Genomic DNA, 17,406 nt, shown 5'->3' with positions numbered 1-17,406 from the left:
GAAATATTACCACAAGATTTTTAGACACCTACTGGACATAAGTGTTCATTGCTTTCGTGATATACAAGAAACACGGCGGTAAATTCACTCGGCTGGAGTTTCGTATTCAAATTGTGCAGAAACTATTTCAGAAGTATGCGAACGGTACCCCTAATGCAGCCTTGCCAATTCGATCAGTGAGACCTGCACCCGTTCACTTGTCAACTCTATTCTCGAGAAGGCATTTTCCAGATTTTAATCCAGCCTCAAAATCAAGACTGCACACAAATAAAGGATGCGTTGTTTGCATGGCGAAAGGCCAGCGGCGGGATACTCAGTCTTGTTGTGTAGTATGCAATGTCGCTTTGTGCCCCTCTCTTTGCTTCAGGCTATACGATACAGCTGAAGTATGAGCATTGCAAATATGCCAGCGAGTCTCAGGTTTCATGCTCGGGGAATTTGAGAAGCTCGTAGTCTACACTCGGTGTGCCGGCAACTATCGGTGACCAGCCTGAAATAGTTTTTTCCAATTTTTTCTTCAGTCATTTGTTATAGCTATTGGGTGTAAATAATTAGTGTAAATAGTGTTGAACAGAGTAGTGTAATTTTGTGTAATGTGGTGATAAAATTGTGACGAATGAACTCGCTGCCCTCTGCAATGGCAAGTTATAGGCCTACGTGGTGAGTACAGTTTTCTATTTTATTTTAGGAAAATGTGATATTTGAGTGAATGTGTGTCTATTATTTGGAATATTTAATGATTTTTCATTTGTGTGTTAACGCATTTCAACGATGAATTAATATAAGCAACAAAAATAATACTCCGAATTGGAGTAAATATGAAATGGCACATATGCAATTTTTGCACTGACACTGGATGAATTGAAAAATCGTTTTAATTGTAAATAATAACGCAATTTACGCTGTAACATATAATTTTATGCTAAGTTTAACATAATATAATATTTAAGCGGGTGGAGGCTGGCAAAAACTATTTGTTTTTTAAATAAAAATTTTACTGAAAATGATTCCCCACTATGCAGGAATTTCTCGTTTATGACCTTCCCACTTAACGGGATAATAATCTGAGTCTTAGATAAACTCTCGTGCTAAGTATTTCACCTTGTCGTACAGTTCTGCGCTGTGATTTTTGGTCGCATGTGCCTCTAGTTCTGCACACAGTTTCTTAATTTGTTCATTCTTGTCTCTTCTACAAGCGTGTTTGATATCACTTCATTTCTTTCATTAGTCGTCCTTGTTGTTCTGGATCTGTAACTGTGAGCCGGATGTTAAGTCTCATTTCAACCACTGCCAAAGTTTCGTCAGTCATCCAGTGTTGTTGCTTCACTACGGTATTCATCCTTGGGACCTTGCTCGCTGCATCTGTGATCCATTCTTCAATTCTCTTCCAAGCCATGTCACAATTTCCCTCTAGGTCAGGTGGCCCAGTGCTTCGTAGTGTTTCTCGGAAAGCAATTGCCTCAGGGGCTGCTAACTTTCTCGAGTTTATTTTGACGACTGGTTTGCTCAGTTTGATTCTAAGGTAGACCCAGAGTAAACGATGATCCAATCCGCATTCGGCACTAGGTTTTGTTTTCACATTACGGAAGGAGGTTCTCCATCTTTTATCGACAAGGATGTAATCAATTTGGTTCTTAAAATGCCCATTCGGAGAGGTCCACGTAAAGAGACGACGTTTGTGGTGTTTAAACATGGTATTCATAATGGAAAGACTGTTGTCGGTTGCAAACTGTATCAACCGATTGCCTCGCTCATTACGTGCAACCAGGCCATACTGTCCTACAGTTTCTCGCAAGTGGTTGTCCATCGAGGTGGTTCCTACTTTTGCATTGAAGTCTCCCAATATGATGGTAATAGATCTTTGTTTAAGTGATGCTATTGTATTTTCCATGTCTGCATATAAGTCTTCGATCTCTTGGTCGTCTGCAGCGATGGTGGGTAGATATACCTGGATCAGGTGTAGTTCATATGGTTTGGTGTTGAGAGTGAGGGTCAGTATTCTTCCATTGATAGGTCTGTATTCCTAAACATATTGGGATATCCGCTTATCAACAAAAAATGCGACGCCATTCTGACCTGTATCATTTGCCCTGGCGATTTGTATTACATGGTCATCTGTTTCATAATGCCCTCATCCTTTCCAGTGAGTTTCTGACAGTCCACAGATGTCGATTTGATATTTCTTAAGTTCTCTTTCTACAATGCAAAATTTTCCCATCTGAAGTAACCCTCTCACATTCCATGTAGCTATTGCTTTACCTTTGCGAAGTTGGTCTGCATTTGGTCGATCAGTAGCAGATTTACCCTGCGAGGCCTGATCTTTCACCTCTGCACACCCGGTCGCACATTTCACATCGTTCGGCCTGGACCCAAACTGACGCTGATCGCTACACGGGTCGTGCAGCATACCAATATTCATTTCTTAACTATGCATGATGCGCTCATGGGATGATAATCAGGTGGCTTCCCCTCGCCTTCCTGATCCTATGCTGTTGGCCATCCAGTGGCTCTTCCGCTTTTAGGGGCAGTTTCCCATACCAAGGACAAGAGGGTGCCCTGGACCTCTACCTGCTCGTCCGCCCTCTGGGGAGGCCGTTGGCACTTGGTAGAGGGGGACCACTTATACCGGTTGTCACTCGGTAGATGCAGTTTAATGTTATGCCCGGAACGGATAATGCAGGATTTTTACGGCATAATTTAATTAGGATGTTTTTGGGACCACATAATCTGAACGAATAATCCGGGAAAATGTGGTTTCCAGGAATGGATAATAGAGGTTCCACCGTAGCTGGATTTGGTAGTGGCTTTACGTCACACTGACACAAATAGGTCTTATGGTGACGATGGGATAGGAAAGGCCTAGGAGCTGGAACGAAGTGCCCGTGGCCTTAATTTAGGTACAGCCCCAGTATTTGCCTGGTGTGAAAATGGGAAACCACAGAAAACCATCTTCAGGGCTACCGACTGTGGGATTTGAACCCACTATCTACTGGATGCAAGCTCACAGCCGTGCGCCCCTAACCGCACAGCCAACTCACCCGGTTAGCTGGATTTGAGGTGGTTGGGAGATTAGTCTACCTCAGAACTCGTGTCTCAAACAATGGAGACTGCTCGGGCGAGGTGAGGAAAGTCCTTGTCCTGGCCCGCGTGGCAGCTGCCAAACTCGCCAAGGTATGGAGGTTTTCTATTTTTATAACTGTTAAACTCTTCAGTCTGCCAAAACTAATTTTGATTTATAAATGTATAAACCATCTGAAAAAGAAAACTTACAGTAACAGTATTATAGCACATAAAAAAATAAAATAAAAAAAGAGCACAGAACATGCATATTAACACCATACCCAATCACAAGTCCTCAGCATATGGCAATTCCTTAACAGTTACTGCAATTTGTGAATAGAACAGTGGTACAACACATCAGAGTCAATATCAGCTTACAAGAAATTTAAATGTGCATGCGCAAAATATCTTATGGAAAGACACAAATAGCAAGGCAGCAAGACTTTATCACTTTCCTACTTCCTCGTCCTCTTGTTTTTTTCAATCTTCGTCCCCACTCTACTTTATCCTTCCAGTGTACATTTCTCAACTTGAGTGGAAGCTCACAGTTCAAGAGTGACTATTATTCTATTTTGTTTTGTGATTCTCTTTTTATTTTTACCACTTCAGTGTTCCTGTGTAACTTAACAAATGTACTCCTTTTCTGTATGCTCGTTCCCCTTGACTTGTATAACTGTTCATGTACAAATAGTTACTGTTATCTATAGTTCAGTAGATATACATAGTGTAAGTTTGATAGGTTACTTTTTAATAATTTGTAGTTATTTATATAAGTCTGTTACTGGTTAAGGGTAAGAAGACAGAGACAGCTGTCCCTAACTTTGCCAGGATAAGTAATCCATTATACTTGAAAAAGAAATTTAATTAAAATGTAATGACATGTTTTGTTCTTAACACATTGCTGACTGGATACTTGAGCTTGTCACATACTCTGTGGACTGGACATTTTTCTACTGAGCATACTAGAGTGCACATGATTACAAGAATTTACATAGATATTAAAGTAGTCAAGATTTTATCTTTAAATGTGATATGCTGTCTTTATAAAACCATCTTCAGCATCAATTCCTAATACACCATCAATTTTTACATCGTTGTTTTCATTAGGGTCACTTGAATAAATGAGCAGGCTATGTAAATTACGGCTTGAATATAACTTCCACTATCACTCTCACATTCAGTTTCCAGTTTCAGGCCAGACAACTTGAAATATCATATTTGTTCGCGTATAACTTACACTTTTTTGACAAAAAATAAGTGTGAACATTTTCAGTGTATGATATATGCAGGGATTTGTGTGCAAAAAAAAAAAAAAAAAAAGTAAAATTTGCATTATGCTATTGAAACAAGACAACTGGCATACTTACCCTATTCATTGTCACTGCCTTCAGTCTCCGAGCTATTCTCGCGTGCATCATTCTGGTCACCATCATTCTGACTTCCGTCCAACACATTTGCTATGCCCGTCTTTAAGAAACTCGTCAATAACGTCTGTCAACACCATAACCCATGCCCGCATAACCCAATCACACACAAGTTACATTGACGTCCTCTTCATTTTGCCTACTGGCTTCAGCTCATGCTCTCCTCCTACCATCCATTCAGCATACAATTTACTTATGTTTTCCTTGAAGGGTTTGTTGACGGAAACATCTAAGGGCTGTAGACAATGTGTGAGTCCACCAGGAATTACAATTTCATTTCTTTCAAGGAATTTCATTTCTTGAGGACGTTTCTTCGTATCCTCCATCAAGTGTCCACAGAAACTGTCCCACACTAGCATTGCTGGGCATCAAAGCAGTGCCCCTGGTCGTGCTCCCCATACCGTACGGACCCAGTCCTGGACAAAGAGCTGTATCCATCCATCATTTTTCTTCAACCCGTACATCAATGCCTCTGGAAAACTTCGCTTTAGACACTTTTTCTTTTGAAAACATACGGTGGCAATTTTCTTCCGTCTGCGGTTATTGCTAACATGACAGTGCAACACTGTTTTTCACACCCAGTTGTACGTACAGGCACGCTAGATTCTCCCTTCTTCTTGATGGTGGTGTTGCATGGCATGTCAAAGTTTATCAGGGTTTGATCTGCATTGCCAATTTGAGATAAGACGTAATTGTTTTTCTTCCACATTGCTATTACATGGCGATGAAAATCTATGATTTTGTCACTGAAATCGCTTAGCATTCTCTGGCAGAGAGATGTTCGCCTTCGCAGACACAATCCCTTTCGTGTCATGAATCTACGGATACAACCTCAGCTCACTTTCAGATCTGAACAGTAAATTCCTCCCTCAATCGCTAGTTTGCACACTTTGAAATGTAGCATCTCTTGCGAGATACTAAGCAGTCATTTTGCAACTCTGCAACGTAATGAAGCAGCTCGTCCTCCCATTCAGGAATCTTACCAGTTTTCGCCCCTCTGAATGCTTTACATGTTCGGTTGGTATTTTCTAGAGCAGCTTTCTGTTTACGCCAGTAGTGAACATTAAACTCAGACTGAATTTTCGACCGGCAGCTCTGTTAGTGTTCTCCAGCATATTTTATTACTTTGAGTTTAAACCCAGCCGTACAATTCCCACGTTTCTCCATAACTTAAAGATCGACCTACACAAGAAAACTTAAATGAGAAACGAGAATGTAAAGTGAAGACAGAATTCTGGTACTTGTCGACAATACAACAGATGGATGATACCTAATACCGTGATCACTTGGCTGCCTGGACAGGGAAACACTCCCAGTTCACGTGATCAGCTCTGCCGGACGGGTAGCAGTAAGCATATTGACAAAGACGGAAGAGTGAGAGGGGTGGCCGTGTGTGACTGACTGGGTAGGAATGTGGCCTTGGGGCGGGGCTTTGCAAGTTAGGTATATTTGTTACAACAGCTAGCCTCAACCGTTCTGCAGGTAGAAAGAAATGCAGCCTCTTCTTGTACTGTCACGTACAAAGTACTGTAACAGCAATTTGTACAGGCCCGATATTTAATTTAGGCATGTCCACGGAATACCCAAACTTTATTTCGTGTATGTACCGTATGTTTTTATAGGCTGGTTGCATAAAGACTTCTGACCAGAGATCAATTTAGAACCTAGTTCTGAAAATGAACTGAGATTACAACTTCGTCGCGTTGTACAAAACTGAAGTCGGTTTACACATGTGTAGTTCAAATGTAATGTGAGTTCAGAAAAGTCGTCATTGCAACACCGCAAAACAAATGAAATACGATATAGTTTTGCCCGTTGGATAATACTTAAATGGTGGGATTGAGCTGGCCGTGACTGTCGACAAATGAACATCGTTTGCAGCATTTACTGAAATTTATTCATATATGCTTTTCTTGCAGCAAACACAGGTGAAGGAAAAACGGATATCAGACTTCCCTCAGTCAACCCTTGTTTTTTCCTGATCCCGATGGTATAAGGTTTAAGAGCCCTGATGAGTCTTTCGTTTTCACCGCCTTCATGGCCGTTTTTTTCTTTTATTCATTCTTTGAAGAATCAATTAGTGTAAGAAGGGGCGATTACCCAGTTACACTAGCTCGTTCGGTCTTGTGTGGTTTAATATCACAACAGGATAAAAATGTTGTAGAATACAGCCTGTCGCATGTCCGTTTTTCCTTTATGGTTCCTGTTACCTACGGCGATATTAAAGGTGTTAAATCATACATTTGGTCATAGTGCTTTTATGAGCACAGCAGAGCGAATATGTAACTTTCAGGAAAAGGTGCAGCAACTTTGCATGTCAATAGCTAGCTCATGTTTCACACGTAGCGCGAATTGAACAGGGCAGTCCCCAGCTGGAAAATGAAGCACGTTTGAATACATTGCATTTTCTCTAGAAGTACTTGGATCAATTTTCAGAATAATCACTGTGCTGAACTTGTAATGCTCGTAGATTTAAGGCTAGGCGTAGAAAACAGTGTAATTCCATTTTAAAAACAAAGTTAATAGCATTACCTCAGAGTATATTGACACCATTCTATCTTGAACGGTCCTGTTATTTGAGATGGACAACTTAGCTGAAAAACCCTCTGTATCCCACTAATCAGACATCTGTAAAACATGAACAAGATAATGTAATATCGTAAGCAGTTCATAGAGGTTATATTGTAGAATTATGTTTCACTGCATTATAAGAAGCGTAATATAACTTTATATACGGACAACAACTACAGCGAACGATGTATTAGGTTAGTATTTTGTTTATTTTCTTATGATTTATCGTAACAACACAGGTACTATTATGTTCACAATCAGCTGTTCTTCTATCCCAAAATAGAGAACAACTCCTTGAACTGAGATCAAAGAGTGTGATTGGAGAAATTTCTCCAGTCAAAGTTAATCCTAGTTTAGTGTGAATTGATCTCAGATTAATGTTTATACAGAAAAAAATCAAAGTTTAGCATGATCTAAGGCCAAACGGTTTATGCAACCGGCCATATGAAAACATCAGGAATTAATGCGAATTATGTGCGGGGATTTTTTCCCTGCAGTTTCAAGTGTTAAAAATGGGGTGCAAGATATACGCGGTGGCGAGTTATATGCAAGCAAATACGGCATATTGCATGTAAGCTTTGGAAAAACAGTCTTTCTGATGATAATAGACATATTTGCAAAATCACTGGTTTAATAAAGGTAGTTCAGATTTAGAAAAGATTATTCCAGTGAGGCTCAACTTGTAGAATTCCAGCAAAGATATAGCAGATAATTTAGAATCTGGTCAGATGGACTGTATCACTGTTGATTAATCGAAGGCTTTTGATAGGGTAGGTCATAGGGGACTGCTGACAGAAATGAGGGTTATTGGACTAGACAAAAGAGTGTTTGAATGGGTGGTTATATTTCTAGAAATCCAAACTCAGGCAATTAGAGCAGGTTAAACATTATCTGATCCTGTAATGATTAAGAGGGTTGTATTCTGGAACTCGGCAATATTGGACCTTCATGCAGTATTTTTTCACTGAAAATAGCTCAAACGAGTTGAAACATGTATGACTATTATTACTCCATCTAATGATGGAGATGTGTAGGTACTGAATAGGACATACAGTATTAAATTTCCTTTGTAAAGTGAAAACCGTCAATACGGAATGATTCTAATATCTTGTAATTGATAAGATCTTATGAATCCATTCAGTTGCATAGAGAACAACACCTTCAGTAGATTTTTGTGCGGTAAAGCCATAAAATTGGGATAATAGGCCGTGATGATGCATGTGGTACATACCGTAATTCTGTCAATTATTAGCTTCTCCAAAATCTTTCCTAGAACTGGCAGGAGGCAGACAGGTCTTGAAAGACTTAGCTCTAAACTTTAAGGTGCTTTCTTTAGGAATTATCATCACTGTTGCAATTCTCCACGAGGTAGGAAAATGTTTCAAAGACAGGCACTTATTGAACAGATTGACAAATAAGGATGGAAGACAGAAGTGGATATTTTTGATTATGTTGGCTGATATGCCATCCCAGTCTGGTGCTTTCTTATGATTTTGTTGTGGAATGATTCAACTTCTTCGTGCGAGAACAATAAGTCATCAGCTGTATCGGTGGGGGGAATCATGGATGAAGTTCTCACTGCTCTTTGTGCTTCTGTATCCTTTGTTTCATGTGGATAAAACATGTTTAGTTTTGTGATATCGGAAAAGATTTTAGTAGGCTATATCCATGTTCAGTCTCTATAGAGGTTAGCTTATTGAAATATTTTTGGTTTTCTGGTAAGTTTCTGAACAAATTCCCAAGGTTTAGCTTTTGTAAGGATTGAACAGAATTCTTTCCAGCATTCCAATTTTCTTTTAAGGATTATGTTTTTGTATTCCTCTTTGACTGCTAGGTAAATGTTATATCTCTGACATAAGACTGAGCAGTGGATTTGTTTATGTCGCCTATCACAGGCCAGTTCACATTTTCTCATAATTGTAAGTTCTTCATTCAACCAGAAGTTTTTACATGCTTTTTGAGACATTTTTGGTAGATTTGCTTCTGCCAGCTTTTTATGGTGTTAGTTAATTTCTCTACTGAATCGTCTAATTCCATGGCAATGTTGCAGGAAGCTACTTCTTCTGCTATCCTTATTAGGTTTCTTTTGGCAGCCTGTTGGAAGTTAGACCATTCGACATTTCTTGTTCTGTAGGTCCTGGTTGAGTAATTATTAGCATTTATTGACAGTATTTATGTAGTCTGTTTTAAGGTCGTCATAATAAGGGAGTGGTCAGAGAGTGTTGGTACGTCACTTACGTCCCAATCACAGATGTGAAGGAGAACGGCTGGACTGCATATACTTGCATCTCAATAACTCTGCAAGTTGGCGCATTTGTAAGTCTGTTTATCACCCTTGTTTAGCAGCTTATTGTTAAATTAGAGGAGTTGCAAAAGTTTTACAGAAGTCTGTCTCGTGCATCCTCTACGGGACTGTTCCGAGCCCATTGTTTAGCGTTGAAATCCCCTGTGATAAGGAGTGGTTTCCTTTTTAACTTGTCACATATCTGTTGAAGTCCATCAGATCCTTGTCACCGGGCGAGTTGGCCGTGCGCGTAGAGGCGCGCGGCTGTGAGCTTGCATCCGGGAGATAGTAGGTTCGAATCCCACTATCGGCAGCCCTGAAGATGGTTTTCCGTGGTTTCCCATTTTCACACCAGGCAAATGCTGGGGCTGTACCTTAATTAAGGCCACGGCCGCTTCCTTCCAACTCCAAGGCCTTTCCGATCCCATCGTCGCCATAAGACCTCTCTGTGTCGGTGCGACGTAAAGCCCCTAGCAAAAAAAAAAAAAGATCCTTGTCAGTATCTCGGTTTGAGTCGAAGTAAATGTTGCAGATGTAGAGGTCCTGTTGGTTAAATGTGGTGCATATGACGATGTGTTAGCAGTGCAGTATTGTGAGAATAAGATGTTTTTTTCAATTTAGTTACGATTGCAGCTCAAATCCGTTCCTCATGTGTGTTCGTTTTTGATGCGTGGATGTAGAAATCTTGTCCAAATCTTGGTTCTTGAACACACAAAATTGTTCTTTCATTATGCTCGAAATGTAAAATTAGTTCTTGGGTTGGCACAAGTGATTTATGTAAATTTTGTTGATAGACTTGGAGTTCAGCCATAATTAATTTTAATTTTTGATATGGGGTATTTTTTCGTATATAGGGCAATTGAATGACTTAGCAGGATGCTGAGAATTTAATTATTGTTGAGGTCTAATTATGTTTCTCTGGGCTTGTAATTTACAGTTAACGCACTCAATCATTATTTTTGGGTAGTCATGAAAGTTGTGAGCATCTGAGGAATGTGAACACCACTGTTCCTTACTACAGTTTGTAGAGCCCATGCAGTTGTAGCAGCCAAACACGGAAACATGTTCACTGAAGTTGCATCTCATGTATCTTATGTAGAGCTTCTGTAGAGTTCTGTAGTGCCTGGTAGATTGCAGGACTGACTTCAACTACGGCGTTGTTTGTGCTGCCATTTTGTGAAGTCCTCATGAAACATAGTGCTCTGTCATCGTGATTAGCAGAGAGTGCGTGTTTGACTACTGAATTCTGTTCCATTATGGAGGGAATTACTTTGTTCTCTGGGACGTTAACCTCAATTCCATGGATAATAATGCATGGATTATTTTTGATTGGTATTCTTGCCTTCAGGTGGGGATTATTTGTCTCAATTGTGTTCACCATTTTTTTGCATTCATTTTCATTTCTTAACTTGTTTTGTATTTTCTTGATTTTGTTTACCCCGACTTTCATTGAATTTGCCTTCGTAGAAGACTGTAATAATTTTAGTGCTTGTTCAGAATCCTTCACTTTGTCAGATTTTTTTGGAGATACAACGACCACGTGTTTAGTTGATACTGCTGTAGTGAAGTTATTTGGCCTCGATTGCACTACCTCCAAGCAAGTTGTTTTTGCTTACCTGACTGTGTTATTGGCTAGCCTTGTAATCTCCTCTCTGAAGTTGTCCAGTCTTTTTTTTTTTTTTTTATCACTGCTACATAAGCTAACATTTCTTCACACCAACCTCTATTTGTGTGTTTGTCTAACTTCAAAACACTGGTAACACATTACAGACGGCCATATTTGAATTTGTTACCCTCCAGAAATCACAGAATTTTTAATGGTCTTTGAAATTTTTTTCAATGCTAGGGTAAGCCGTGATTATAACAACTTTTGGAATATTTAGAATGATCACACTTTCTTCTACACAAAAATGAGTTTTAATTATCATAATAGTGCAGCAATTTTTAAATATACATTTATGAAGATAATAAGTTTTCCAAACGAAAAAAAAAATCTGACGCACCCATTAATGCCAGTTCGGTTAATATTTTGAAATCTAATATTGTGGTCACATCTACTGAAACACACTAGTACAGATTCTAACCTGATTGGTCAATTGGTACCAGGATCCTTGTTTACAATCAGTAGTTTGCTTTCCTACTGTTCGCTGTTTGACGACGGGGTTGCATCGAGTTGCTGCAGGTACACGGGAAACATCCATTTTTTTACGAAGCAGTATAAAACAGTATTACAGAACTCACTTCGAGGAAGCGGGATAAAACTATGTTACACTTCACACCAATTTGAAATTAGCTCATTATCTACATTTACTTGCCTGAAGCACCAGAGGAATCATGTTTACTTAGTGTGTAAGTGTTATCCTCATCCTCATTTTCAGAACTTGTTTCTTCCATAAGAAAGTCCATTATGGATTCGTTGTCAAAATTTCGTACACGTGAATCAGACATGCTAAATATTCACAAGAATTACACAAACAAGCCTGCCTCTCGAATGCACTCTCTTCCTGTCCGTATGTACCGTACGTACTTTTCCGCCCATTTCACAGCTGAGAGTCAACGATGATGCAGCCCCAAGATAAATAGGAACATGTCTGTGTTATCAATGCCTTGAAAGAAGAGTTCCCAACTTACGTTCATAACTAGTACATTTTATGCTTGTAGAAGCATTCAACAGTATCATAGTGAAGTTGCAGCTCACTGAAACAGCAGCTACTATTTCTTAGCTACAGTGAAAACGTGCCCGTAGATTCTCCGAGCTTCGTCAGCAACAACGAAATAGCACGCCCGTAGATTCTCCAAGCTTCGTCAGAAACAACGAAATAACACGCCCGTAGTTTCTACGAGCGGCGTCTCCAATGTGTTAATAAAGTTAAATTTATTTTCTACACACTGATACAGTTCACCTACATCCTCCACCATCTTTTTAAACTTCGTCTGCGGATGATGTTATACTGTATAGAGTAGTAAGTAAGTTAAAGTGTTGCGAGACCTCAACTATGTTGTGAAAAGTCTGGTTGGAAGTTTCACCATGTGGAGAAGACCTTGCTGTTTTAATTACTATGTTGATGGCATAAATATACCTTACAGAGATCACTGTAAGTACTTACATGTTAATATGAGGAAAGATTCTCATTGGTTTAATCACATTAACGAAGGTGTAAATAAAGGTTTCAGATCAGGGGTTGTAATAAGGATGTAGAGGAAATGGCAGGTAAGTCACTTTTGAAACTGCAGTTAGAGTATGGTTCTTGTGTAACAGTCCCTCTCCAGGATTACTTGATATAAGAACTGGAAAAGATCCAGAGGAAAGCAGCTCAATTTGTTGTGGATGATTTCCAACAAGAGTAGTGTTATGAAAATGTAACAGACTTTGTGCTGAGAAGACTTGGAAGGAGACAAGCTGCTGGACTAAGTGGTATGTTCAGAGCAGTCAGTGGAGAGATGGCCTGGAATGACATTAATAGACAAATAAGCTTGAGTAGAGTTTCTACAGTAGGAAAGATCATAATATGAAGGTACGGTTGGTATTCAAGAGGACAAAATGGGGCAAACATAAGTTTGTAGGAAGAGGAATTAGATATAGAAATAATTTACCATGGGAAATTTTGGGGAAATTTCCATCTTCTTTGAATTCTTATAAGACTGCGTAAACAGCTGATAGAGAATCAACCACCTGCAGGTCAGGATTGATTGATTGATTGATTGATTGATTGATTGATTGATTGATTGATTGATTGCACAAAATAAATACAATTTTGTAATTTGTTTTGACTGTTCTGTATAAGCGACCTTCTTTCTCGAAAAAAGGAAAATAAACCTTGTGTAATTTTCAGATTACTGGATTGAGTCTCAGCCCAGGACGTGATCAGTTGTTGGTCATTCACTCCAGTAAGGGGAACGATTTGGTTGTGTCCCTTCAGAATTCCGTTGGCGAGGACCGTGTGGGAGAACTTCTTGGAGTGTTGTGCCATCGATATTATCAGTAAGTACTTTTATTTTTATCTTTTATTTTATTTTGTGGTCTTTATAGAAAAGATGTGAAAACTGGAAGCTCTGTCAAAATATGCTCAGTATTTTTGAGTTGTATTAGAAGGTGAATATTATTTGAAAGGATGGAGTAGGGATATAGAGAAAGATATTTCCAAACTGCCTTTTTAACTCTTTCTATAGTCCTTTTCTGTTTGTAGTTTTATTTTCTAACCACCTGTCACTGGAGAGCTACTTTAGACACAAGACTTTGCAACATAAACTTCAGGCAGTCATTTGTCAGCAAAAAACAGACATTGGTCCTGACTGTGGTAATGCTGGTCTCCTATGGAAGTTCTGGCTGAGAGGTTAGAAATTTTATTTCTCAGCTCCTATTAAATGGATTGAGACAAAACCAAGTTATAGGATGTCTTTGTTTTCATATTGGAAAGGTTCATATAACAGAAAACAGTAGATTTTATATTTATTCAATTTAAGTAGTATGTCAGACAGGTAAAACTTTCAAAAGTTCAAAAATTATGGATACTGTCTCTGAATTGAGTATATTCTCTCATTACTTTATTATTATTATTATTATTATTATTATTATTATTATTATTATTATTATTATTATTATTGTAGCACAAACCACATGAGAACAATCAGTAGGATAGGAAGTATTAACTTCCAAATAAACCAGGCATTGCCACGTTGTTGTAAATATTTCTGAGGTAAGATAGTGAGAGATGAGAAACTGTTTGTATTTTGAGAAAACTCAACTGGGCAGAGATAAGGAAAATTGAGGTTACGTACTTCAAGGCCAGATTGCTGCATCTTTCAGAAAGGTGAGAGACATGAATAGGAGAAATGAAGATAATGAAATTCCAGAGAATGGTGCTAGAATGTTGCAGCATAGGCATACATTCTGCAGATAATTTCAAAATTTATAGAGCAGTATCTCAGAAACCTCAAAATTTTGGTATTTGCATATCTTTCTCAGAAACTATAAATAACAGTAAGTTAAAACTTTGAGGCTTCTAATGATCATGGATTACATAGCTATTTGATATATGCCTCCAAAAATACTTAGTTTCAGGGAATCATTTCTGTAGAAAAGTGTTGGTTTGTCCATTAAAGTTCAGGTATTTTTCTTGAGATATTTTGTTTCAGTATTCTTTCTGCTGTTATACTACACTCATCGGTGAAAAAAACAAGCAAAACACTAGGTATTTCAGGCAAAATTTAATGTTTGTCTATTTGAAACCTTTTATAAGTTAATTGTTACAACATTACAACAATATGGCAATTGTTTATTGGGCACTGCAATCAGCTGATTATGGCCTTTGTGATGGTTACTCATGGCCGAGAAACGATTATATTTTAAAGCATTGAGTGTTCTGTATATCTTATGGAGAAGTACACAAAAGCAGCATAGACAAAATCAAAGCCATAAAATACTGGACACTATGTTGTAGCTATTATAGATAGTAATGTTAACCCTAGAACACAAACCCTAATTTGGTAGTACATAAACACAAACCCTCATAAAATTTACAACTATTTATTTCCATGATGATAAAATGTAATTGCACACAAAATGTAATATAAGAAGCATGTAATTAACACGTAAGTTATTTTACAGTTTTTCAAGTCCCTGGTGTCTCATTTACAGCAGTTAGTGCAAAGATTTCCTCTATGTTCCTTGCAATACGCGCGGTGACATTCGCTGCAGTATGTTGTCGTCATTCATTTTTTCTGAGCAGTACAGATGTGACAAATAGTTCCCTAGCCAGTAATAACCAATCCTTTACGTTGGCTAGATGAACTATCACTAAAAACACCCTGTATAATTTCTTGTAGATGTGTTTGTAAGCTCGGTGTTTCCAGTCTCTTCGCCATCCATGGCTTGGTGAGTTCTTCACTTAGACGTATGAGAAAGTCTTTTTTCAGCAACTTGCGGCCATCTTGACGCCCATTGTTACAGTAGATAACCCTTGAATTGACACGTGCTATTCAGCATTTCATAAAATACACACAGTGGCCACCGCCTGGCTTTCCGGCTACAACAATAGCAATTGCACATTTGATCGTGAGCATCCACTCCATACTTAGTTGCATTGTAATCCTGTACAGTGTGTGGTTTATGACTAGTGTCAGTGATAGTAGGTTGGTCATGAGCAGTGGACAATAAAACACCTACCTTGATAGGCTTTGCTTTGAATGAAACCAGAGTTTTTTCACCGTCAAAGCAAAACATGGATGTGCCAATATTTCTGTTTCTTGTCGACAGTAGTTCTGGTGGTATATCAGGTTTATTGGTGCGAATAGTACCAATTAACGTCAGTTTGTCCTTTAAAAGATCATCTGCAAGCTTTACTGAGGTAAACCAGTTATCTACTGTAACATTTCTATTTGATCCTCGTAGAGTCTTGGTCAGTTCCTTGATATAGAATTCTCCGAGAGGCATTCCATCTTCTTTGTACATTTGCCTAGGTAAGGCATAGCATCTGTCATCTACTTGGTCTTTGTGTCACAGACCATTACTATTTTGATGCCGTTTTTGTTGGGCTTACTCGGGATATACAGTACATGTGGAAAGGGCATCTTCCACGAAAACCCAACAGTTGCTCATCCACGGTTACAAAGGGGCCTGCTTTATAGCACGTTCTGCAATTGTGAACAAACTGTTCCCAAATTTCACGTATTGGTGCAAAATAATCACTCTCCCTCCTTACCTGACGAGTTTCCTTGTCGTCAAACCGCAAGTAGGATACTAGGATTTCGAAGTCTCTGAGCTCATGGTGGCTTTGTACCTAGTACCACACAAATCTGTATTCAACATTTCTCGGACTGACAGGTGATTATTTTACAAAGCTGCGGTTAATACAAAGATTCCAAGGAGTGCCTTTACTTCTTCCATGCAAGTATGATTTTGTGTGTGTTTGTGACTTGTACCTCAACCTCTTTCTAATTATTTCTTCATTTGTATGGACTACTATTGTGTTCATCATACCATCTGTGAAGAACAAAGAAAATGAATCCTGAGGAGTCGTTGCTTCCTTAGCGTTTCCAATAGGGGTCTGAACAAAGTGTATTATGTTTCTGCTTGGAGTGCGACTTCGTGACCGACTGGCAGGTTTTGCTGACCAGCGATGATTATTCCTTCCTTTTAGAATCTTCCTAGGGGCAATCACGATATTTACATTTCTCGGTGGGGAGTAAACATCTCGGTAGTCTTCATTTTCAGATGTGAAATTCATGGACGTCTCAAATTCAAGTCTTCTGCACTTGCAGCCTCGTTGCACAGTGACAGGGGAGTCATCATGACTGCTTGGGATTATTTCCGTATTCTGTGCTGGTATATCTATATCTTCTTCATCTGTATCTGTCAGCGTTATGTCATCAGTCTGTACATTATCAACCTCTTCCATCAGAACTAGAATCATTACACGAACCACACTCTTCCTCTTTTTCAAAAATCAATGACACAACTTTTTCTCTGAAATTCGGGTCATCTCCTCTTATAATACTCATCTGCAATAACAGTAATGGCACGCATTACTTACCAGTACGTGTATGACAAGTTCCGTGGTTCTAAATACTTATTTCATCCAGAATAGTGATGTAATGTAACTTTGTTACAGAACTTACTTTGCTAAATTTAGCATACGTAGTCACAAATCGTCGTAAATTTTACGACGCAACAGTCTTTAATTTGAAATCAACAGACTCACTCTAACAATGCACGCACACTGACGAAGCTCACGGTATTGTAGGAAGCTACTGAGTAGGACAGCAGCGTGGCGCAAAAAGCCTAGCAGATAGAGCTGTGTTGCCAAGTATGCGTCGTAAAAATTACGAGGTTTTGTGTTCTAGGGTTAACGAAGGAAAGGAAATTTTGGAACTACTCAGTAGTTTAGACCAGACTATTAAATTCACTATGGAAACAACAACTCGCTTAATTATTTAGACATAACAGTATCACGCCATAAGACTAATTACCTTGCATTTAACATTTACTGAACCATTAAACAAAGTTCAGTACATCCTGAAGCTCACAGAAAAGCTGCCTACAACAGCATGTTAGAGAGACCTTTAAAA

The 17,406-nt window shown here is 38.8% G+C and overlaps 1 protein-coding gene across 1 annotated transcript in view; it reads left to right on the top strand.

Annotated features, from left to right (window-relative positions):
* Positions 1-17,406, top strand: part of Myo31DF (Unconventional myosin ID) — a 315,587-nt gene that overhangs the window by 273,819 nt on the left and 24,362 nt on the right. Inside the window, exon 17 of the mRNA XM_067142074.2 lies at positions 13,173-13,321. Within this exon, the coding sequence (XP_066998175.2) occupies positions 13,173-13,321 (149 nt within the window). The remainder of the gene's footprint in view (positions 1-13,172; positions 13,322-17,406) is intronic.

Source organism: Anabrus simplex, chromosome 2 (assembly GCF_040414725.1).
Source record: "Anabrus simplex isolate iqAnaSimp1 chromosome 2, ASM4041472v1, whole genome shotgun sequence".
NCBI classification, from domain to species: domain Eukaryota; kingdom Metazoa; phylum Arthropoda; class Insecta; order Orthoptera; family Tettigoniidae; genus Anabrus; species Anabrus simplex.
This window is presented reverse-complemented; position numbering and strand designations above follow the sequence as displayed.